At 49.6% G+C, this 24,838-nt stretch overlaps 1 protein-coding gene across 2 annotated transcripts in view; it reads left to right on the top strand.

Moving 5' to 3' along the window:
* The first annotated feature begins 2,161 nt into the window (after window positions 1-2,161).
* GAS7 (growth arrest specific 7) overlaps window positions 2,162-24,838 on the top strand; it is a 200,910-nt gene continuing 178,233 nt past the window's right edge. For both annotated transcript variants that reach the window (XM_043903842.1, XM_043903840.1), the window contains exon 1: window positions 2,162-2,438. In XM_043903842.1, coding sequence (XP_043759777.1) covers window positions 2,305-2,438 — 134 coding nt within the window. In that variant the 5' untranslated portion in view covers window positions 2,162-2,304. The remainder of the gene's footprint in view (window positions 2,439-24,838) is intronic.

The raw sequence follows: 24,838 nt of genomic DNA, 5'->3' as shown, positions 1-24,838 counted from the left end.
ACCTGATGCGAAGAGCCAACTCATTGAAAAAGACACTGATGATGGGAAAGATTGAAGGCAGGAGGAGAAGGGGGAGACAGAGGATGATATAGTTGGATGGTATCATCAACTCAATGGACATGAGCTTGAGCAAACTCCGGGAGATGGTGAAGGGCAGGAAGGCAGCGAGGTGTGCTGCAGTCCATAGGTCATAAAGAGTCAGACACGGGCTGAGCAACTGAACAACAACATATCATCAGATATGAAACCTGAGGTCAGTCTGCACTTATACCCCTGATACAACATTTTAGTCCCTTTTATGACTCGCTTAGGTCAATTTCTTTTAGTGACTGTTTTCTGCACCAAATTTTGCAGCTCTGCTTCAAGGGACTCTTAGTGGTAGCCACAGTCAAGAGTTTGTTTCCCCACGATTGTAGACATGCAAGGGTTGGTAAATTTGCAATCGATGGAATATTGTAAACCATCTGCATTTGTCAACCTGCCCTGGCCAGAGGCCAGGCTGAGGCTGCTCTTCCAGGGAGATAGCTTTAATGCAGAATTTGGCTCTACACCGATTTTCAAAGCTAGGGTGGGCCTGGACCTGAGCATTTAAAAGTAGCTCGGGTGACTCTAAAGAGAACCACTGATTCTCTCTAGAAAAATGTGTGAGATCTCAAGGTTCTTATAGCCCAGCTGGACAGGTTTTGTAAAGGGTATCTAGGCAAGCATGAGTTTCCCTGGTGGCTCAGACGATCTGCCTGCAAGGTGGGAGACCTGGGTTCGATCCCTGGGTTGGGAAGATCCCCTGGAGGAGGGCATGGCAACCTACTCTAGTATTCTTGCTTGGAGAATCCCCATGGACAGAGGAGCTTGGCAGGTGAGATGGGGTCACAAAAAGTCGGACACGACTAAGCGACTAAGCACACAGGCAAGCATAGTGAGTGATGAGGCTGGGGGAGGTATTGTGTAGAGGGCCAGAAATGCACAGGCTGAGACTATCGGCACTCAATATAAAAGGTTACTGAGTAGGATGCAAGGGTGGGTAATTAGAAGTATACATAGAGATGAAGGGGTTCAGCTATTCACAGTTTAGGAAATGGAATTTAATTTTCCTATAGAGTAGGCTAATGAAGCTTTCTTTTACTTCTATACCTCTCAGTTCAAACAAAGCTCAGCTTCCTTCAGCACCCAGGTCCATTGGTCCCAGCAGAGCAGAGCCTGTCCAAACGAATTTTGTATGTCCCTGGCACATTGCTTGGATCGTAGTAGTTCTCCCACTAATGTCTGTTGACTGAGTAAACGAGTGTAGACTTCTCGGCTTGGCGCATCTCGGTTTCAGGAGAGGTGGTACGGTGGGCCAGCCTCGCTTAGGCATGTAAAGCGATAGGGGCTTATCGGTAATGACCTGATTCCAATTCTACTTAAACTCCGTCGCCGCCTCACTCGGTCCTACCCGCTGCTACCTCGCTCAGGCGTCGGGCTTCAAATCTGCCTCTCACCCCTTGTCCAGTTTCCGGTGAGTCAAGTTCAACCCCAGGTTCAACCCTGACAGTGACGACCACAAACACATTCCCTCACCGGCACCTCGGAGGAGGCGCACGCCCACCACCGGCCAACAGGCCGTGCAAAGAGGGGCGTTTCTAACCCCGCGGCTTTCCGGGTTGGGGGTGTGAGCCGGGATACCCCTCCCCAGTAACCCGCCTGCTTTGCGAGGGAGCGCCCGGGCCTCAGCGGGCGTGGCCGCCCTGGCCCAGCCCCCGCCCAGTCCCGCCCCCGCGCGCCGAGAGGGCCCCCGCCCGGCCGCCAGCCCCTCTCCACGTCCGCGGCCCCTCCCTCGCCGCGGAGCCGGGCCGAGGGGGATGCTCCGGGTCCCACCTCCCCTGGGAGCTGCGCATTTCCGCGCGCCAGGGCGGCCTCGGCTGCGGCCGGCCCTCGCGGCGGCTGCCCGCGTTCCGCGTCCCCGGGAAGTTGTCTCCGGAGCCCGCGGCGCCTGGGTCTCCTCCCCCTGAGCCCCGCCCCCCCGCCCCGAGCTGGGAGCCGCGAGCCGCCCGGCCGGGGGCGTCGCCGCTCGCTCTCCGAAGCCAGCGAGTCTCCGTTTCCCTGCGCGGGGTGCACGTCCCTCGCCTGCCCGGGGACCCCCGCTCACCCCCGAGACGGCGCGCGCCCAGAGCGCGGGAGCCCGGAGCGCCGGGCGCCTCGGACCCCGCGGAGCCGCTGCCCAGCCCGCGGGGCTCGGCAGGGATGCAGGCTGCTGTGTGAGCCCCGGCGCCAAGGCCATGTCCGGCGCCCGCTGCCGGACCCTGTACCCCTTTTCCGGGGAGCGGCATGGCCAGGGGCTGCGCTTCGCCGCGGGCGAGCTCATCACGCTGCTGCAGGTCCCGGACGGCGGCTGGTGGGAAGGCGAGAAGGAGGACGGACTCCGCGGCTGGTTCCCGGCGAGCTACGTGCAGTTGTTGGAGGTAAGCGGTGAGGGCGGGGGCTGGGAGGCCGGCGCGCTCGCGTACCTGTTGCCTGCCCCGGGGAGGCCGGAGCCGCCCCTGCTGGAGGGGAGTCCTGGGGCCCGCCTCTGTGTGCTGGACCCAGAGCCGCGCTCTCCTGAGGGCGGGGGAGGCGGCGGGCGCCCTCGGGGCGTGGGCAGTGCGGGGTTCGCCCCCCGAGCGCTCCCCGTGCCGGGCCTCCCGAGCACATCGTGGCCGCCCTGAGGAAGCGAGAACTTGTTGCCAGTGTAAGCTCGGGAGCGGGCGGGCGCGTTCCGGCGGTGGCCGGGGCCGCCTGAGGGCTGCGGAGTCCGGCGGTCTAGGGAAGACGTGAGGACGATCGGGGTGTGAAAAGTGGCCCCGGCACCCCGAGCCTGCCGAGCGGTGGACAGTCGTGCTGCGGCGGGTCAGCTCCCCGGCCGCCTCCGGGCCGTCCACTAACTGGTCAGCTGAGCCCTGCTGGCTATCAGCCCGAGCCCCGTCAGCAGGCTTGATCCCGGGGTGCCGCAGCCCCCAGCCAGCGCCCCCTCCCCTGGCCCAGCTCCCCCAGGTCAAGGTTCAGAACCTGGAAAGTGGCTTGTCCTGCGGTTCTGGCCTGGCCCCAGGTTTCACAGGACCTGCTGAGCCAAGTCGACTGGCTGTTTATTGTCTGGGTGACAGTTGGGAGACCTCGCTGTCCTCTAATCGCTGAGCTCATGGTCACAGCCTGAGTGGGATCCGAAGTTTCTAAAGTCCTTTGCTGGGGGGTGGGAGGTGGTTTTACAGGACGTCCCCTTCGGCCTGACCCCAGGATTGCTGCAAAGACTAACTGTGAGTCATCGGAAATATTCTGGCAAAATACTGTCCAAATCATAGAGATTGTATTGATTAATAATTTAACCCCCCCTCCCCCGACCTAGTTCACAAAGAACAAAGTAGCAAATTTTGACTGAAAATGCTCTGTGCAACTCAAAAAAGACAAAAAGCCAGATTGGTGTGGAATAGTTATGGGTGAGTTTGCCTGAGAAAAACCCTCTGGAAACATTATCAGAAATCAAGCCTGGCCTCATAGAGAGATAGTGATGTTTCTTTCAGATCCAGAGAACAAAATCCCTCCTATGTGGATTTAGTAGCCTTTGAGCAAAGTTGAGGCTGGAAGGAGCTTTCATGGGCTGTCCACAGAGGCTATTTGGAAATCTTGGTTGTGTAATTTGAGAGCCCAGCAGCATAGGGGAGGCGCAGGTGTTTCTCAGCTTTCCTAACTCCCTTCCTGAGATTCAGGTGTGAAAGAAAGCAAGTGAATGTCTCCTTATGAAGATCGGGAGCCTCCTTGTTTCTATTCCAGAAGCCCTGGGAGAGCCTTCTGTGGTAGAGTCCTCTGGTGGCCACACTTTTCCAGGAAACACTGATGTGGAAATCTGGCTGTTGGATGTCCGGTGAGGAGCGTCCTGGCTGGACTGAGCCAGCTGTGTGCTGGGTGGGGAGTGAGGTTGGAGGGTTTGTCCACTGTGTTAGCAAGAGTGAAGTGGCTCTGCTTTTCCTTCCTGGGAGGAAAGGGAGGGTGAATCAGACCCAGGGGACAAACAGAACGATAGGATGGGACAGTTGTGGGTGTGTTGGTCACAGTTTGTGTATATACATTGAGACTCTCCTATCTCCTAAAGGGCTTTCAGACCGGTACCCATCTGAGGGAGCAGTAACCCCGAGAGGGGCTCCCGTTTGTTAAGCACCTGCTAGGCGCCAGGCATGATCCATGCCTTGTCACCAATTCCCCTGTCAGGCCTGGGACGGGGAAGGAGCTATCCCCATTTTTGTAGGCAGGCAAACTGAATGAAATAGGTGAAGGCAGTCAGCCAAGGAGTAGTTGGTTAGCAGCTTAGCTGGCTGAATATTACCCTTTGGGCCTCTGTCTCTTTTAAACTCAATATCCTGGGTCACACTGTACCAGAAGACAAGTGAAGGGTCTAGATCCTTGTGGGAAAGGGACTGTGTAGCTCCTGAGGTCAGCCTGCTAGAGACAGCGTCCCTAAGGGGAGGCAGAGATGCTGGGGCTACAATGAGGGCAGCTGCTCCTACCCACTTGAGCATCTCTTCTGCAAACCCTGATGTTTGATTTCACTCCGAGCCACCTGTGTTTGCCACAGGTGGAGGTAGGAGTGGGCCTGAGTCCTAGGACTCTTTTCAGGGAAAAACAGATGCAGCTTTGACAGGGAGGGTCTTTGTATCTGGGAACCTCATACATGAGCAGGCTGGACCTCGAGGCTGAGGTTAGTAGGGATGGAGGATATGCAGGTAGGTTCCCCTTGGTTGCGGTGAGTCCCCAAAGATAGGCTGGGGTAGGGAATGCAGAACTCGCAAGGGGGTCGCAGGTGGTGGACTGGCCAGCATAGGGAATCATGGATCTGGAGGACTGCCAGCCAGGTGTTGGTGCTGAAACCAGGTGGCCAGAGAAGGAGCCTATAGGTACTAGAGGTGGTAAACCTCTGCTAGAGGGATGCCTGGCACTGAGCTTGCAGAGGGGCATGGAGTTCAGAAGGCCAGGGGAGCTGTTGGGAATATAAGTACAGACAGAAGGGGCTACACTAGGCTCCTTAGGCAGCAGTCAGATGGGGGGATGCACAGCATAGCCCCCACCCCAGTGCATCATTTGTTTCTGATAGAGTGATGTCAGGAAACCCCATCTTGACAAAAATGTGTCAAAGATCGAGAGCCGTCTGTGCAAGATAGACACGCCTCAAGGATTTCCGCCTTGTTCATGTGAAAAAAAAGGGGAAGCATACCCTGTTGAGAGGAGTTGAGAGCTGACAGGGAGGTCAAAAGACCCACCCTGGTGGCCAGCGAGCCCCTGAGCAGAGGCCAGTTTGACAGAGGTCCTGGTTCCTGGGGAAATCCTTTTGATCAAGACCCCAAGGAAATGAGGGGACGGGCTGCACATACTTGGCTTCCAAAGGGTGGCTTCCAGGAAAACCTCTGCCAAGCAGAGATGGGGGGCCCTGGTAGGCAGGGACTGGTCACAGGGATCCTGCTCTTCAGTGGATGGGGCAGCCTTCCAGAGGGTGACAGGCAGAGGGAGCCAATTTTCCCAGAAAAGGGAGGAGGCCTAAAAGATAAGACCCACAGCTGCCTAGGAATTATCAAGGCCCTTAGATAAAAGCAAGCAGAAACATCTTTCTTGAGGGTCTGATCCACCACAAAGAGGTCGAGGAGCTTAGAGAGACATGGTTGAGGAGGAGCTGAGATGATGCTCTTACCTCCAATGCAGAGATTAAGGATCTGGAAGGTACTGTAAGGCATCTGCAGAAACCTCTAGAGGTTTGGGGGATTAATTCTAGGGGTTGGGGGGATGGTAATAAGATTGGAATGCACACACAGTAGAGCTTTACTTCAGCGAGGTGCTGTTTTCAGCATCCACAATCTGGCTGCAAGGCCTGGACTTCATAGATAGTAACGGAATATGAGACTTTGCTGGCCAAACTAGTTGGCTGCAGAGGGTCACCCTTGCACCTCCTTCTCTCCAAGTCCTGTTCTCCCATTTTGGGTTCAGGTGATTGTATTGCAGAAGTTTACAGAATGTCGCTGGGGGAGAGAGATGCTGGGCTGGGGAAGCGGGCTGTGCTGTGGATCTTGAGGGATATTTTATCCATTGCTGTGAAATAAGCCCCCTCAAAACTTAGTGTCATAAAACAGCTATTTGTTACTATGGCACATGTTTCTGTGGATTGACGGGCTCAGCTGGGTGGTTCTTCTGCTGGTCTCTCTTGGCATCTCACATGCATTTGCAGTCAGATGGTGGCCAGAGTTGGGCTCCTGGAGGCTCCACTGGGCTGGAACCTCCAGAAGGGCATATTCACTCACGCATCTGGTGCCTTTCATGTGGCTTCTCATGTGGTGTCTCATCCTCTGGTGCCTTTCTGCATGGCCGTTCTCTGCAGCAGAGCAGCTGGAGTTTTAATATATGACTTCCAAGAAAGCAAAAGTGCAAACTTCCAGGCCTTCTTAAGACTCAGGTTCAGACCTGGTGCATCGTTTCTGCCAGGTTCCATGGGCAAAGTGAGTCCCTGATTCAGTGTGGGAGGGAGGCTCATACAGGTGTGGGTCCCAGTGTGACACTGAAGCAAGGTTCATTGAGGGCCCTTTTGCAGACTGGCTACCTCACAAGGCTAGGGAGATGATCCATTAGAGGGGAAGGTGTACCAGGCCATATGGATGAGAGAGCTTCAGGGAGGTAAAATGAACAGATTTGGTCATTCTGCTAGGAAATTCTCCATCTTCATCCTTTTATGTTTTGTTTTGTTTTGTTTTTTTTTTTCTTTAAAGATGCCAGGGATTTCTTTGTAATGGTGATTAATGATGCAGCAGAATTTGAAACCAGAGTTTTCAGTGCCTGGAGCCTGGGTCTGTCCCCTGAGCCACAGACAAACCAACTTTTTCAAGTTGGGGCTATTTGGTGCTGGTTGTTAATGGACATCATGCATCCGAACTGCCTGACATCTAGTAGATGCTCCATATGTTACACAGATTGGATTTAATACAGGGCCTTTCTTTTTGTAACATGGAGATTACCTAAAATGGGTGTGACCTTGTTCCTCGTGCCTGTATTTTTCAAGGCAGTCATAAGCTCTGTCCACAAAAGAAATAATTAGGGCTGGTGGTTTGCGGAGCATGTAATTGTGACTGAAAAGATTAAGGTGCTTTCTGCCATCTTCACAAAGTCATCCTGCCCTTTGATTTGGGGGCTGTGGCCAGCATTTGTGGCTCCCGCTGTGTGAAACTCTACCTACGGCCCACCCTCCGTCTGCCTCTGCTCCTGAGCAGCGTCCCCCCCTTCACTGCTGTGTGCGGGTCTGGTCAAGTGGCCACTCCCTCAGGACTTCAAAGCAGTGGGCAGGGTTTGTGGAGTCTCTGAATTCGGGGCATCTTCACAAAAGTTCCCTTAGCAACAAGTCGGCAGGAATCCCTGACATCTGTTAACCAACACATGAATCCCCGCAGTCCATTACCAGTTAGAAACATGAATGAGATACTGACCTGCTTGTACTCTTCCCAGCCTGAAAAAGCCCAGCTTTTATCTCACAGCCAGGTTGACCTTGTCTACGAGCACGGATGCTGGGCCCTACCTGGCTGGTGAAAGAAAAGGTTTGGTAAACCAGGAAGGCTTGGATGTAAGTTAGGTGTTAGGATTTTTATCCGGAGGTTGGGGTTCTCCCAGCTTGCCCTCTTATTACTCCCAGCAGCCACATGACAAGCTAACAGAATGTCAGCGCGGGTCCCCAGCACTGAATTGCAGAATAAGTAGATTCTGCTCTGCCTGCAATGGCAAGGCTGCTGGATAGTGTTCCCTGCCCCCACCTGTTTGTGGTTGAACTGTATATGGGATCTGAGTACCTCAACCAGGGATCGAACCCATGGCCCCTGCATTGAAAGCGTGGAATCTTAACCACTGGACCACCAGGGAAGTGCCTGGGTGGTGCTTATTCCCATGGAGAGAAGTAGAAATGGTAGCCAGCTGATCGGTTTGGCTTGTCCCTTGGAGCATCAAAGCATGGGTGACACTGTGATGGTTCAGCTACTACACGTTTGTGGTACCAGGTTTGCATGGATTCCTCAGAGGACTCACCCACCTCCTGCCTTCGCATTTAGTGTTTCTCCTGTCTCCCATCTGATAAAGATCAATTTTGTTAGGTTAACTTCCTGGTTCACTGCATTCCCCTCATTTCTTGAGCTGGTAGCCAGACTCAGTCCCCAGGGACTCACATGTCACGTGTCCGTACTACACTTTTAATCTCTCTCCTCCTTTAAGTGCCTTATCCCCCCGCCCTCTGAACCCATGTGCATGTCACCGTCATCTCTCCAGTGTCACCTGACTCTACCCCCTCTTACCTTTTCTCTCCTGTTCGGTTGAGTGCAAGCCTGGTCTGATCTCCCTTAGAAACGTTCCTCAGAGCCTTCTCCTTCTTCACTTGTGTTGGCAGACTTTTTCTGAAAAGGGCCAGGAAACATTTTCGGCTTTGTGGGCCAAGCGGCACCAAGTTATAGCTGCAGCACTGTGATGTGCAGTGCGCCGGAGACAGCGAGAAGCTGTGAGAGCACCCATATGGTCCCTGTCACCGCCACTCAGCCCTGTCTGTGCAGCACGAAGCAGCTCAAGAGAGGAGCCCTGAACCAGCAGGTGTGGCTGTGTGCCGATAAAACTTTATTTATGGACGCTGGGATTTCAATTTGTGCCATGCAGTATTTTTCTTCTTTTGCTTCGTTTTCAACTATTTAAAGATGGATAGGCCAGGGACTTCCCTGGTGGTCTGGTGGTTCCCCTGGTTGAGGAACTAAGATCCCACATGCCAAGGAGCAACTAAGCCCTCATGCCACAGCTACTGATCCCTTGAGCCACAGCTAGAGAGTCTGTGCGCTGCAGTGAAGATTCCCTGTGCTGTAACTAAGACCTACACAGGAAAAAAAAGATGGATAGGCCCTTCCTTAGCTCATGGATTGTGTGTGGTTTGCCAATCCCTGTTCAGAAGTTGATCATTCATTCAACAATCCCTAACAATAGGCTGTGAATGCTACTGTAGGTGAAGCAATGAAAGGCATAGAAAAGAAACTTACCTTTTAGTTGGGGAGATGGTAAACTAGCTATATATATATATATATATATGATTTTAAAGTAGCATGGGGCCAAAAAAGCAGGGTACTGTGATAAGTTAGGGGTGCAGGATATAGGAAGAGGGGTTCCAGAAACTGTCAGAGAAAGCTTCTGCAAGGAGGGGATATCTGAGCAGAGAGCTGAGTGTGAGCCAGCCACATGAGGATCTGGAGCGTGAGTGTTTGTTCTACAAATTCAGATAACCTTAAAGAGGGGAGTATGTTTGATAGATATGAGAGAACCAGAATATTCCAGAATGGTTAGAGAGCAAGAACAAGCTTGATATGTGGCAGAAAGGGAGGCAGGTAAGTTGGATAGTTACTTTCCTTTCCCCTACAGTATATGAAACTTGATTTTTCTCTATGAATTTATATTTTAAGTTCCTATTCTGCACAGTGAAAGAAAGGTACTGTCAAGTATTTGAGGTTTCTTGCCTTTCCCTAGGTTTGCATTTATGTTCTGGGGAACTTAGCTGCAAACAGCGTCATTCCAAGGGCCCAGCTGTTCCTCCATGTCCTTTGGGCCTCTGCTGACCTGTGCTTTCCTGTGTGGTTCCCTGTTTGTCCATCCATACTCTTTTTGCCAGAGACAGTCTCCTGTCTGAAGGGTCCCTCTATCTGGAGCCCCCCTCCCCTCCTTCTCATCAGTTTTTGGGTGGACCAAATTGGAGTATCATTCTGTGACACTCTCTGAAGCTTCTTCTGCCTCCAGTGATGTGCTGGTAAATGTTTATTGATCAACTTTGGGAGATGGAGGGTGGGAAGTTCTGATTTGTAGCATCTGCCAACTTCTGTGATGTAAACACTCCTGCCATGGCCGATTTCAAGCTACAGATGGTTTCTTTTCATTGAATATATTGGACCTATCATCTTGTGTAAAATTAAGGTATACAGCCTGTTCATCTGATACATGTAGATATTGTAATATGATAGCAACATTTAGCACCTCTATCACATTCCCTAATTATCCTTTCTTTTTCAATGGTTGGTAGCTTTCATTTGATTGACAGGTTAGTATGCTCTGATTTGTTTTGGAAAGCTCACCTGGGCTGTAGTGTGGAGGATGGATTTTAAAGGGCAGGAACAGGAGCAAGCAGATGAGTTCAAAAGCTGGAAGCAGGTTGGTGGGAGTGGAGGTTCTGAGAGAGAAGGGGATGGATTTGGAATATGTCTTGCAGGTTGAGTCAGAATTTGCCAGTGGATTGACTGGGGAGGGTGAGGGGCCTTACCTCTGCAGGCCAATTGTGATGTACTCTATGGCATTTTCCTCATCCGTGAACCGTCTGCTCTGTCACCAGAGACCTCTTCCTTCAAAAATGAGCTAAAAGGCAAATAAAAATTGGGGGAAAGTTAATGTCCTTAATGCAGGAAGTACTTTTATAATTTTTTTTCAAAAAGCAGAAACAGGAACACATCAGTGTGCAAATGGGCAGGGAACTTGGATAGACACTTCATAATAAAAGATGTGCACAGTCATCAGCATATTCAGTCTCAAGTAATCAAAGAATTGTAATTTTTTTTGGAAAAGGTAGCTTTAACGAAAAGCATCTACATAAAAACATAATGAGTCTTCGCAAGAGTGTAGGAAGATTGTCATATGCTTCCCAGAGTGTAATTTGGCAATATATCTTAAAACCGTAACAATGTATGTGCCCTCTGTCCCAGAAATTCCACATATAGAAATTTGGACTCAGGAAGAATCAAGCCATAAGCCTCAGAATACCCGTTGCAGCCTGTTTCTGTTATAGCTCAATTGGCCACACCCGACCTGCCCACCTGGAGGAACTGGTTAAAACAAGGTTCACCTGTGCTTCACACAGGCCACCCATGCAAAAGGGGTTCAGCTGAATTTGAAAAATAAAACATTTTTGTCAGTGATGTAAGTGTTTTTAATGGAGTTAGCGTGGTTCAGATTTCACCTGATGACAAGGCAAAATGAGCTGGTGTTTCCAAGAATGAATTGCTTTTTAAAAGCAGAGACTATTCTCTGACATATCCTTTTGTGCAAAGATCCAGCTGAAGGAGTACTTGCCTGGCCCAAGTTTCTTTTAGATACCCTTAGTAACAGCAAATCTTTGTCTTTCAAGGGGTGCGTTTGATTTTTTTGGCAACAGCCAGATTTTATTTGGAGCCAAGTCTGGTGTGTCTGTATGTGTGACTGTCTGTCTGTCACCTTGTTGAAAAAAGGATGTAAAGCAGCTTACCAAAAAGCATACGGTACAGTAAGATAGAAGCATAAATACATGGGGAAATCTGGGGAAAGGAGAAAATAAGATGATGGAGTGAAGTCTAAAGAGTGTAGAAGGTGACTGAGTTAAGTAATGCTCTTCAGGGTTTAAAAAGAGGTCCTCAAGTCACGATGTGTTTGAACTGTTCTCAACAGGGAGAAACAGATGTTCTGAAGATGGCAGCATTGGGGGCTTAGGTGCTGTGTCAGTCAGGATGGGTTAGGAAGTGCTGCCATTAACAAACAGTCCCCAAATCTCAGTGCTTAAAAACAATATAGGTTCGCCTCTTCTCACACTGCCAGTCTATAGCAAGTCAGTTGGTGGCAGTGAGACCCTCCAGGAAGGACCCAGGATGAGGGAGCAACCACGGTCTGGAATCTTGCTGGGTGACCAGCAGCACCTGGTTCTTAAAGCTTCTTCCCAGAAGTGACACATGGCATTGGTGCTCAGATGCCATTGACGAAAGCCCAGCCACACCTAACGTCACGTGGGTGGGGTGGTATAGTCCTGCCATGTGCGCAGAAGGAGAGGAGTGAGCTGAATGTATATGGATGGCTCTGGTGACCATCGGGTGTGTCCTCACTCAGGGGGATACCTGTTTCTGTTCCAGTTCAGTCTCCGTATTTTATGGCCATACCTAGAGTGGTGCTTCTCAGGTTGATTTTGATACCTCTAGAGCAAAGTTTCTGGATGTTGTTGGATGCAGATTCTGACTCAGTAGGTCTGGGGTTAGGCTGGGGACTCTGCATGTCTGACAAGCTCCCTTGGAGTTCAGCCCCAGCAGGTGCCCATAGCTCCTGAGACCAGGATGAACTCTTACTGTTCTTTCAAATCAGCTCCCCCTCCACCAAGCTCTCCTGGCATCTGCCATGCTCCTGGGCACACCAGTGATACTTGGCCTGATCCCAGACTTCTGTGATTTTTTTTTTCCTTTGCGGTAAATACATCTGTCAACGTTTGGTTCAACAAAAACAAATATTTATATTTGAGCACCTACTGTGTATGCCATGCTCTCCCCAAGGCTCGGTGGATACAGTCGAGGCCTGGAGCCAAGGTCTTCTCTGGGAGCCCTCAGGGGTGTGCCAGCCCCCCTAGGTGACTCTGGCAGGTGATTTCTCTAAAAAACTTCAGTTTCATACTTGTTCTACTGGAACGAAAGCCTTTCCAGAAGTTTTGCATCCATTGTTCTTTCTCAAATGCCTTCATTTCTCCACCCTTCTTATTTGCTTGTCAGATGCACAGAGAACTCCCAGATTCATCAACAAAAAAACTAAGTTGTAAAAACTCTTCAGAGATGATATTTTTAAAATTCTACAGAAATGAATCCTTGTCCTAATTTAAACATGACAGAGGCTCCTTATTTTAGCGATGGCGCATGGAAGAGTGTCATTTGTTTTTGATTCATAATATAAAGTAGAAATAGGAATAGGAAGTTGGAGGCCACTCTTCTCATTTAGCAAGTGTTTTACTGATAAATAGCTACAAGCTTTTGTTGTGTTTGAAGTGAAAAATGAAACTGTTGAGTTCTGGATAATCAAGGACATACTTCACAGAAAATCTGCTAATCTGATGATGGTGGTGTTCAGTCCTTAAATTGTGTCTGATTCTTTGTACCTCATGGACTGCAGCATGCCAAGCTTCTCTGTCCCTCACTATCTCCCGGAGTTTGCCCAAGTTCATGTTCATTGACTCGGTGATGCTATCCAACCATCTCATCCTCTGCTGCCCCCTTCTTCTTTTGCCTTCAGTCTTCCCCAGCACTTCTACCAGCTAATATGGTACTCAGACTAATATTTTCATATTTATAAGAAGGTTTTGGATGCCTGGGGCCTCCTACTTGCTGTGGGCACATGGAATCCACCTGTGCAACATACCATGTAGAACATTAAGCCAGCACTTATATTAATGTGCATGAAAATCACAGGGGGCTTTTGTTCACATGCAGATCTGGCTTCAGTAAGCCTGGGGTGGGGCCTGAGAATCTGCATTGTCTAACAAGCTTCCAGGTGCTGCTGGCCTCTGAGCTTCAATTTGAGTAGGAAAACATTTGAGTACCCTAAGGGGTTTTTAAGTATGCAAGCCATGATTAAATTCTGGAATTAGATTGGATTTAGTTTACTTTCTTTTTTCTTCATGGGTTATGTAAGACTACACAGGGTCATGAAAAGAACACAGGTTTTGGAATTAGACCTCAATTTGAGTCTGTTTAATCTGAGAGGTTTGGAGATGGTAAAAAGGTAGGATGGTGGTAGCTGGTGTTCCTGTTTGCCCAGAGTGGTCTCTTGATCACTATCACGGGTTGGAGGTGGGGTTTGGGAATGTTTCACTGGGCTAGATAAGAAAGAGAGGTGGCTGGGGGCTGAATGGCAGGTCCAGGGTCTTAACTACAGTATGAATGAACCTGACAGCAGAGAGCCCAGGGTGGTCTTGCCAGATACCTATGTGTTAGAAAAAACATGCCCCCACATCTCAAGGCACTTGATCCTGTTCCCAGGCATTGTGTGGTTTGGTTTGTGGGCTGGAATGTGAGTCCTGTGGCTACCACCAGTGTGGACACTCTGCTCAGGGGCAGGGACAGAACCTCCTCCAGCTGGCTGAAGAGTGCAGGGTAAAGGTCTGGCAGCTCTGGGTTCAAATCCTGCCTGTGAGACCCTGGGCCAGTTGCAGAATCTACGTTAAGTTTCACCCTGCCTAAGTTTTCTGCGTAAGTTTTCCTAGGGCTCCTGTGAGGGTAGCCAGGCATCTTGTACACACTGTTAGTGGAGTCTACACCCCACATGTTCTGGGGATCATGCCAAGACCAATACTGAGAGCTACCGCTTCACCGGACTTCCATTGATGAGGATGCTGCTCGGGTGAGAGGAAACTCCCCTTTCCCTGGGCTCCTCTGAGATCAAGTACAGGGCTCCCTGGTTGCAGCCCTGTGGTCAGGGCCTTCTGACCGACAGGCACAAGTCACCAGAGCCTCTTACTGAATGCAGATTTGGATTCTGAGGGTCTGGGGTGGGACCTGAGAGTCTGCATTTTTAAAAAGGTCTAACAAGGAGATGTTGCTCGTCTGGGACCCACACTCTTAGAAGCACTGCTGGAGAGCACTTCGGATTTTTCAGGACCCAGATCCTACTATTTAAAGCAAGTGAGGCTGCAGGCGCTGGCCAGTTCTGGTTTATTGGAAACTGCTGCATGATGGTTGTTGCTGCTCAGGCTGGGTTAATTAGTCTTAATTGCTTCTTACCTGGGTCTGATGGGCCTCTGGCTGCCCAGACGTTCCCCGAAGAGGCTCTTATAATGAGAAAAATGTCAGGAGAGGTGACGTGTAGGAGTTTGCTAAAGGATTTAGGCATTCCTTTTCATCTTTGCTGGTCCTGGGCCCACAGAAAGATTTGTTTCAAGGGCCTGGATGGGAAATTCTCTTCTGAAGGTGTTGCTGTGGGGCTTAGAACAACTGGTGTTCTCAGGCTCAGAACTGGAGATGGAGTTAGTGCCGCAAAGCTGGCGTCTCCCGCAGCCCCTGGATGCGGCCCTCAGGTCTACGTGGCTCTGCACTTGGCCTGCCTCATCTTGCTTGGATTACTGCCCTTGCCCCTAACCGCAGTGGCTCTGCCTTTGGTCCCTTGGTGATGTCCAGTCTCTGTAGAAATGCCGTGGTGATTTTTCTAGCCATTTTGGCCAAGGAACGCTCCTGCTTAAGACTTTCCTTGGGTTTTTTTGTCTTCATGATATAATATGACTTATCTTTGCTTATGCGTCCCCTCACTACCTGGCTTCTGCCTCCCTGCCTAGTCACGTTTTTAGCCACTTCTCCGTATAGGCAAAGCTGGGAAATAGGGTTGTCACCTTATATGTAATGCACAGCAAGCCATACCAGGCCCTCCTGACAGGAGGGAAGAGGGCAGGCACAGTCTTTAAAAGAGTGATATAGCCGTTGAGGATGTGAGGTAGAAGAGTCAGAACCTACTAGACCCAAGATGGCGGAGGATTCCACTTCCGGTACAAGATGGTGGATGACTTGACTTCCGGGTCAGAGACCTCAAGCCTTATTATATGCTCATTGTAATATATTAGCCTCTTAATAACATGCCGTCAGACGCCATGACAGTTCTGAGGCAGACCATAAAAAGCCAAGGTGGGCAGTGCCCCAGTGCCTGGAAATCCCTGCCCCTTCTCCAAGATAGTTAGAATATTCTTCCCACTCGTTAGCATACTAAATTATCCAGCCCATAAAAACTAACAACCCCCGTACTCTGGGGCCTGTTTCACTTTCCAAGACAACCCTATTTTCCTGCAGCAGTTCTGGAATCTTAGAATGGGAGTGTCCTCAGTTTGTAGACAGTCTGGTGTGTTGGTGTTCAGGGCTGATCTGACCTGTGTTTGGGTACTGGCTGTGCGAAACTTTGGGCCAGTCGCTTTCCTGTCCTTGGACCTTAGTTTCTATGTCTTTAAGACCCATGTCAGGCTTCCCTGGTGGCTCAGTGGTAAAGAATCCGTCTGCCAATGCAGGAGAGGTAGGTTCAATCCCTGGGTTGGGAAGACCCCCTGGAGAAGGAAATGGCAACCTACTCCAGTATTCTTGCTTGGGAAATCCCATGGACAGAGGAGCCTGGCAGGCTACAGTACAGATCGCAAAGAAGTCAGACACGGCTAGCGAATGAACAACAGCAAGACCGATATCAGAGGATCCTTGTGAAAGTTAGAATTGTCTGCTTTGATGTCAGTGCTCTGCAGAGAGCCTGGTGTTAGGGAGCCGGATGTGCTTGTGGCCATCTATCACTCAGGGTTCTGGCCATTATTTTCTTAGTAAAAGAAACCTGCTTCCCTGAGCATCAGTTCAAACCACTTGGTCACCATTTCTGGTGGAGACCTTGTGTCTCTGGCTCTTATCACCTTAACTCAGTTTCCATCTTGGTTCTTCCAAATAAGTCTCTCTCCGTCAGATTTCAGGTCATCATTGAAGATGTGTTTACAGGAGGATCACTGCCCTTCTGTGGATGGACCCTTTGTCATGGTGCATTTCCACCACAAACTTAAGCCAGAAATTCCTTTCTTGAAATGTCAGTTGTCTGAATATCCTCCCATCCGGATTCTCTCTGAATGTGATAAACCTGCCTGGGAGTGACCAAGATTAGAATCTTAGCTGGAGGTCAGCAGTAGAGGGGAATTTTATCTTAGAGCCTGTAGCAGATAAACCCACTTATAAGGGCAGGTTTTTTTTGCAGAAGATTGCCTCCTGAGGCCTGTGGGTAGGGTCCTGCTCAGAGTGAGGGGGTCACAGGACCCGTGGATGTTTTCAAGTTGATGTGTTTGCTATGTGGCCCTCGATTTCTTCTTTCAGCCAGCCAGCTGCCGAACTTCTAAGCATGGCTGCTGTAGGTTCTTTGGGGGTAGAAGGGAAGCAAAGTAGTGGGAAATTCTGCCTGTGCCCTGTACCCCTCCACCCTGACTCCATAATATGATTTTTGGCAGCACTTGTAGGGCTTTCTGCTCATCTTTGTCCCCTCTTTGCATTCCCCCATTAACACAGGGAAAGCCTGCTTTCTGGGCTCACAACAGCTCCCTCCCCCCCACCTGCCGCAGAGGTGAGGGCAGGGAGGGTTTGTTTTTTTTTTTAACCTTTATTTATTTATTTATTTTTGACCACTCTGAGCAGCATACAAGATCTTAGTTCCCTGACCAGGAATTGAACCTGTGCTCCCTGCAGTTGGAAGCACAGAGTCTTAACCGCTGGACCACTAGGGAAATCCCTGTCTTCCCACTTCTGACTTTTCTTTTGAAAAGAGGAGGTAATCTGATCTTCAGGGGAAAAAGGAGTATCAGTGTGGATCTTTTAATTGTTCACTTGCCACTCGGGCCAGATGACTGATGCACACCAATTGGGAATTTGGGATCAGAGAGATAGGGAGCTAAGGTTTGTGGGGGTTCATACGGACAGCTGTGGGTTGAGACCTGATCTGTGCGTGCCCTCAAGGAGCCCTGTGGTGGGCGTGGCTGTGGAGAGCCTGGTTATGTTGAGAATTTCACACCCACCTCCTCTACCTCCCCCAAGAGAAAACAGTCCGAATTAAATTGTAGCCAGGCCTCTTCCTCTTCTGTGTAGGGTCCTCTGTGGAGCCATTTCGAGTGTGTTCAGAAGGTGGGGAGGGACTAGCCTGGCCAAAGCAATATCAGACATTCCAGGGAGATTGTGGAGCCAGCTCTGGCCTGAGCCCTTTGCCCTTTGCCCCGGCTATGCCCCTGGTCCAAGAAGATGGCTGTGCTGGTGCATGAATGGAGGCAGGGGAGCTGGAGCTGGCCTGAAGTCTCCCAGTCTCCCAGACCTGGGGTTCTGTGGTGCTGGGTCCTGGGCACATCTGACACTGTGCTGCTCTTCGAGGACTCTGGCTTGATCACTCTCCTGTTCAAGTGACTCCCAGGATTCCTCCAAGAAACCTGAGCACTCTGAGGGACACAGTTTAAAAGCCCAGTCTCTTGGTCCACTAAATGCCAACCCTCTTCTCTGCCCATCAGGATCACTTTCAGTTCAGTTCAGCTGCTCAGTCATGTCTGACTCTTTGCGACCCCATGGAATGCAGCACGCCAGGGCTCCCTGTCCATTGCCAACTCCCAGAGTTTACTCAAACTCATGTCCATTCAGTGGGTGATGCCATCCAGCCATCTCATCCTCTGTTGTCCCCTTCTCCTCCTGCCTTCAATCTTTCCCAGCATCAGGGTTTTTTCAAATGAGTCAGTTCTTCACATCAGGTGGCCAAAGTATTATAGGATCACTTTAGAGGATGCCAACTCGAGTGCCATTCTGCTGTGCTTCTGAATTGAGTGCCAGGGCGTGGTCATGGTGCTCTGTTACTCTAGGTGGCTGGTCTGCTTTTTTATCAGTCCTGGGGAGATGATTTCTCAAGGAAGCAGCAGAAGGTGTAAATTACGTTTCACTGAAAATCATCAAGACTACATATATATATTCAGCTACAGCAGCAAGTCTCTTGCAAATAAGGACTGATGTGAGATGCAGGCAGGTTGAAAAGAGTCACAGTGAGGACCTGCAGCTGGCTTGGTTGATGGTCACAGAGGCACCTGCACTTGGCTTTCTCCTGGTTTATAGGGGAGGGGGATGGAAGAGCAACAGTTATTCTCAGCTGTACCCCAAGGGGGACGGTTTTAAAGTGACTGACATCCACCTGGGAGTGGACGAGTTTTCTGTTAACCTGCTTCTTAGTAAATATTCCTTGTATTTCCACTGAGCCAGGAACCCCAGGCTTAGGACCGGTGTCCCCACTCTGCCCTAGCCTTTTGTTGCCGTCCACAATGTCCTTCTGAGTCCAACAGAACCCTCTCCACTGGCTCCCTGCCATCCTTGTGTGAGGGTGCTCCTTGTGGGGATGAGCACGGGGCTTCATAAACCTACCCCCGCCTCCTCACTTGCCCTCTCCTGGCACACAACTCTGCACCCCCCTGCCTTTGCATGGCTGGGGTCTCTCTGGGGTCCCTTCCCCCTCCCGCCTGTCTGGGGAATGATAATCCCCCTCCAGACCCAGCCCAAGTGTGGCCTTTGACCTCTCCCCAGGCGAGCAGGTCATTCTTCCCTGGCTTCCGAAGGGCTTCCTGCTGTGGTGGCCCTGACCACACTAGGTTGCAGTCACTCCCGTCCTGCACTCTGAGCTCCTCCGGTGCAGGAAACCTGCGCCTCCATTGTCCTGAATCTCTGTGATGCCCAGCTTGACACAGTGCTTGGCATCTGTGAGGTCTGGCTGGGTGACTGTTGGATGACTAGCTGGGTAGACAGATGAACTAAAGAGTTTGAAGAGAGAGTTTGCCAAATAACAATTTTTTTTTTTTAAAAAAAAGGTGATGAGTTAAGTGAAGTCAGTAGAGTGACTTTAGAAGAAGAGGAGGTCGGGACACAGACACAAAGAGGAAGGCCCAGGAAGGAGATAGCTGTCTGCAAGCCAAGGAGACAGGCCTTAGGAGAAACCAGCCCTGCTGACACCTTGATCTTGAACTTCAACCCTCCAGAACAGTAGATTTCTGCTGTTTGAGGCTCTCGGCCTACAGTTCTGGCCACCATAGCTGACTCTTTTTTTTTTTTTACTTTTTTTTTTTTTATTAGTTGGAGGCTAATTACTTCACAACATTTCAGTGGGTTTTGTCATACATTGATATGAATCAGCCATAGATTTACACGTATTCCCCATCCCGATCCCCCCTCCCACCTCCCTCTCCACCCGATTCCTCTGGGTCTTCCCAGTGCCATAGCTGACTCTTATAAGGGTCCTAAACCTGTATTTGGGTGGGAGATTTATTTATGTAATTCTGTGTGGGATTGACATATAACAAGGCTGAGCACCAAAGAATTGTTGCCTTTGAACTGTGGTGCTGGAGAAGACTCTTGAGAGTTTCTTGGACCGCAAGGAGGTCAAACCAGTCAATCCTAAAGGAAGTCAACCCTGAATATTCATTGGAAGGACTGATGCTGAAACTGAAGCTCCAATACTTTGGCCACCTGATGTGAAGAGCTGACTCACTGGAAAAGACCGTGATGCTGGGGAATATTGAAGGCAGGAGGAGAAGGGGACGACAGAGGATGAGATGGTTGGATGGCATCACTGACTCAATGGATGTGAGTTTGAACAAGCTCCAGGAAGTGGTGAAGGACGGGGAAGCCTGATGTGCTGCAATCCATGGGGTTGCAAAGAGTCAGATACAACTGAGCAACTGAACAATAACATATGGGATCAACACTTTGGACGTGGCGGTTGTCCTGGTTTTCTCCTTCACACGTGTCCCCTTGTGAACACATGATATGTTTCAGATCCTACACTAGAATATGAGCCCCACGAGGACAGAGCTGTGCATCAGGTTTGTTCGCTGTAGGGTCCCTAAAACCCAGAACACATGAGGGCTCGTATAGAAGCTGGAATGTCTTTTGGATGAATTTTGTCTGAACCAATGGCCTGAAAGTCAAATACCTCACTCTGGGTCTAAATCCAGAGTTTTTAATTAAACTTGCTGGTTTTCTGTGTTCAGCTCTCTGCTTCAGGCTCATGCCGCAAGGTGGCTTCCTGCGCTGTGCCCTCTGTCTCTCTAATCTCTACCCAGCCACCAAAGGTGATTAAAATGTATTACAAATCAGAGAAGAGTTCATTTATTAGTTCTTTACTCTCGGTGGGCTGAGCCACAGATTATATTAAGCTGGGTCGTATCAGTCAATGAGTTTGAGTGCTGCGACCTTCCCAAGGGTTAACTCAGTGAGGCCAGGGATTTGCTTACATGCCTGACACCGGTGACAGTGGCTGGTCCAGACATGGGGACCTACTCATATTTAGGAAATCAGCGATTCCATCAGTATCAAGGTGAAGTGAAGGTGTTAGTCTCTCAGTCGTATCTGACTCTTGCACGTGCCTCATGGACTGTAGCCCACCAGGCTCCTCTGTCCATGGGACTTCCCAGGCAAGAATACTAGAGTGGGTTGCCATTCCCTTCTCCAGGTGATCTTCCTGACCCAGGGATTGAACCTAGGTCTCCTGCCTTGCAGGCAGATTCTTTACCATCTGAGCCACCAATATAAAGGGCAGATAGGTAAATGCTTGGCATTTCCTGGTGAGGTCAGCTGGGGTCTTTTCTGCAGGAAAGCCACCCCGTGCCTCAAAGCTCCCATTGTCCCTGATTACTGGCCTGTTTTCCTCTTCAGGCTACTGCTGGTGGCCCCTTGTCTGCAGCCCCTTGATGAAGGCACCCTTACCTCCTCAGAGTAAGAGGAGAGGTCTGCTTCTATACAGCACAGCTTGGTTGGTTTGATGTGTGGAGAGGGTCCCTGATTTGGAGAAACTCATGACTTGCCTGGGAATTTTTGACTCCTTTATCTTCTTCCTCTGCATCTGGTTTTCTCATTTTTCTTTTTATCCCTGACTGCCTTTAAAAAAGTGTGGTTAAAGTCACATACCACATCACAGTTTACCATTTTAAAGTATACAGTTCAGTGGCATTTAATACATCTGCAGTGTTGTGCAGCCACTGCTGTCCTGTTCCAGAACATTCTCATAATCCCCTAAAGAAACCCTGTACCCATTAAGCGGTCATTTCCCATCCCCCTACACTCGCCAGTCCCTGCCAACCACCCACCTATCTCTTTTCTGTCTATGGATTTGCCTATTCTAGGCATTTCATATCAATGGAATCAAACAATGTGTGATCTTCTTGTGTCTCGTCTATTTCACTTATCATGATGTCTTTGTGGTTCATACATGTTTCAGCATGTGTCAGGACTTCATTCCTTTTCATGGCTGAATAATATTACATCGTAAGGATTCACCACATTTGCATATCATCAGCTGATGGTCGTGTGGGTTGTTTCCACATTTTGGCTGTCATGACTACTACCATTCACTACTACTTTCTCTGGTTCTGCTTCCAAATGCTCTTTAATTTTATGTCCAGAATGCATAAGTTACCTCTGGTGGCAAAAGCTTTGTAAAATGAGAAGGCAGAGTCCTGGTGCTCTGTTCTTGCTCCATCTCTGAGATTTTGTCAAGCCTCTGTTTGCTCATTTCCAAAATGGGTATAGGATTCTCAGCCTTCCTTACTCAGCCAGAATGTTGTATGAGGCACACGTCGTAGAATGTGAGTTTAAGCCTTTTCCAAGCTGGGAAGTCAGATGTCAAATGAGAGTCACTGATGTTCCTCATTTTTTCCTATGCTTTTTCTCACTTTCTGTTTTTCCCTCTGCTTCCTCTTTTTTCTTCTTTTTTTTTTTTTTTTTGCTAATGGCTGCCCTTGGATTCCCTCTTCCTTTCTTCTCATTTCCTCTTTCTTCAGCTGGCTAGGGATGTAGGAGGTGGTCTTCTGTCCAGTGATGTGCTGGAGATGAACAAGATGATGGATGTAATATGGGCATCCTTGGAAAGTGAGGGTGGTGGGTGGCAGAAGCTGGCAATTAGCAGAACTGGCTGGGTGATGGGGCGAAGTCAGCCACGGCTGGACCCAGTGGTAGAACATGGGCTGAGACATCCCTGCCAGTCCCTTGGCCATGGCTTTAGAGACTCCATTTAGAGGCAGTTTTGAGGCCTTTTGCAGTCCAGAAAGTAGCCGGTTTGATGGATACTTGGGCAGATATTAGAATCCAAATAAGCAGACTCAAGGGACACTTGGAGGAAAGCTGCAGATGGAGGTTGTGCTTTTCATGGTGTTTTACTTTGCAAATACTACATCTTCTGCAGTCCTGCATGTGTTGTTTTCCCCACTGAAGTTTAAGCTTCTTGAAGGCAAGGGTGATGGTCCTTTTTTATTTCTATCCCCTGCGCTTGCACATGGTGTCCTTCAGAGATTCTGGACATAAGTGGTGTTGAATGTATGTGATAAGAACTTTGTTTAGTCCTACAATGGTTGCAGGGGGTTTCTACACAAAAATTTTCGTGTATGTTTTCTCAACAGCCTGGCAAGGTGAAATCTGTTTCTTAAATCTACAAACTTAAGGCTCAGAGAGGTTATGGAACTTGCTCTGGATACACAGCCAGCTGGAGAGGCAGTTGGCTCCCTGCTTGCAGCAGCAGGGAGGTTTTACATCGGATAAGAACCATGTGGCAGCCCTTATTTGGGGAGATGGGAAATCAAATCCTTGTGCAGTTAGACCCCATTCATTTTGGAGATCTTTTTTTTTTTTTAATATCTTAGAATTTCCAAGTCCAGAAGAAGTTCTGTTAGAGTTGCAGGTGGCCTCCTCTATCACTCAGTCAGTACGGATTCCTCTTTTCTCAACAAACTTTAGAGACACCTCAAGGAAAGCTGATATCTTGCTACCTTGGTGTGTTCCTCATTTGCTACCAGCGGGGCTGATTTAAGGAACTGTTGTCATTCCTGGTGACAGCCGTGGAGCCAGCTCTCGATGACGTTGTCATTTGGAACAGGGTTCCGAGGTCACTGTCGGCATGCTGGGTTGGATGAAGTCGCTGAGAAGTCTGGCTCCGATGGGGTCTTGCAAGAGGGATGAGTGTTTTGGAGTGAGAGAGCCCATGGGGAGAGCGTGCCTGGAGGAAATTGGGTCAAGATGTTCGGTTTTAACACCTCTGATTTTCTTCCAAATTGGAGAAGGAAAAGATTCTGACTTAAGGGATGAAGGGAGATTTAGGGTTTTCTGTGAATAGAGCTCAGAGCTACATGAAGCCTAGGTTCTTCATGGCTCAGGCGAAGCTGCAAAGGGAAAAACCATACCTGGCATTTAGGGGAGCCGTGCGCTTGGCTGGGCAAATTGCTGAGCTTAGAAACCACATGAACTGGTAGGGTTCATGCTCAGCCACAGAAAGTGCCACTGCCTTTGAGTTGTTCAGGAGCCTGTGTGTATGTATTGTTGGGGAAGTGGAATTTTTAAGCTTAGAGATCTTCCCCAAGGTGACAGAAGAACTGGGTATAATTAAAGGGGACTTCCTGCCCATTGGAATCCTTAGGCATGTTAACACGATAAATTCATTCAGTGAGTGAGAGCTGAACACCTACAGTGTTCAAGGTGCCATCCTTGAAGCTGGAAGTACAGTAGTAAACAAGGCAGCAGAGAGTCTGCATTCTAGTTGAAGGCAACAGGCCATAAACAAAACTAAGCTGTGTAGTGACTAAGAAGATTTAAACGGGATGCGCAAGGAAGGTCTTATTAGGAGAGGACATTTGAGCAAAAGGCTCTAGAAGAGGGAGTAAGACTTTGGATTTCTGGGAGAAGACTGTTCTAGCCAGAAGGCAGAGGGGAACAGCCAGTGCAAAGGCCCTGTGGCCTGAGCATACTTTGAGTTCGGAGCAGCAAGGTCAGTGTGGCTGGGCCAGGTGAGGAGCTGGGTGTGGGGTAGAGAGTATTGAAGGGGGAGGACACTAGGGCAGGCGGACCTTGGAGACCCTCAGGAGGTCCTAATTTTTACTTTGAGTTGTTCAAAGTAAAAGGGGGTACTGTTAAGCAGAGATTTGATGTGACCTGATTTATTTATTTTTCCCCCCATTTTATTTATTTATTTTTGACTGTGCTGGGTCTTCATTGCTACATGAGCTTTTCTCCAGTTGTGGCGAGTGGGACCACTCTCTGGTTGTGGTGTTTGGACTTCTCATTGCCGTGGCTTCTCTTGTGGAGCATGGGTTCGAGGGCATGCAAGCTTCAGTAATGGCGGAGCACAGGCTCACTAGTTGTGGCTCCCAGGCCCTAGAGCACAGGCTCTAGTTGTGCACAGGCTTAGTTGCTCTGAGGCACCTGGGATCTTCCCAGACCAAGGATTGAACCCATGTCTTCTGCATTGGCAGGCGGGTTCTTTACCACTCAGCCACCAGGGAAGGCCTGCTTTTCTGTTTACAAGGGTCACTGCTGCTTTAAGCATGGGTGTGGGGGATGCAGATGGAATGGGGGGAGAGAGTGAAAGGAAGGAGATGAGTAAAGACATCATCGCAGCAACACAAGTGAGAGGTGATGACGGCTTTGACCAGGGTTGTGTAGTTGGATTTTGGCTGTAGTTTGAAGGCAAAACCAGTGGGATCTGGTGACAGACTGGATGTGTAAGGTTTGAAGAGAGCTTAAAGATG

The sequence above is a fragment of the Cervus elaphus genome, chromosome 5 (assembly GCF_910594005.1).
Source record: "Cervus elaphus chromosome 5, mCerEla1.1, whole genome shotgun sequence".
Classification (NCBI taxonomy): domain Eukaryota; kingdom Metazoa; phylum Chordata; class Mammalia; order Artiodactyla; family Cervidae; genus Cervus; species Cervus elaphus.
This window is presented reverse-complemented; position numbering and strand designations above follow the sequence as displayed.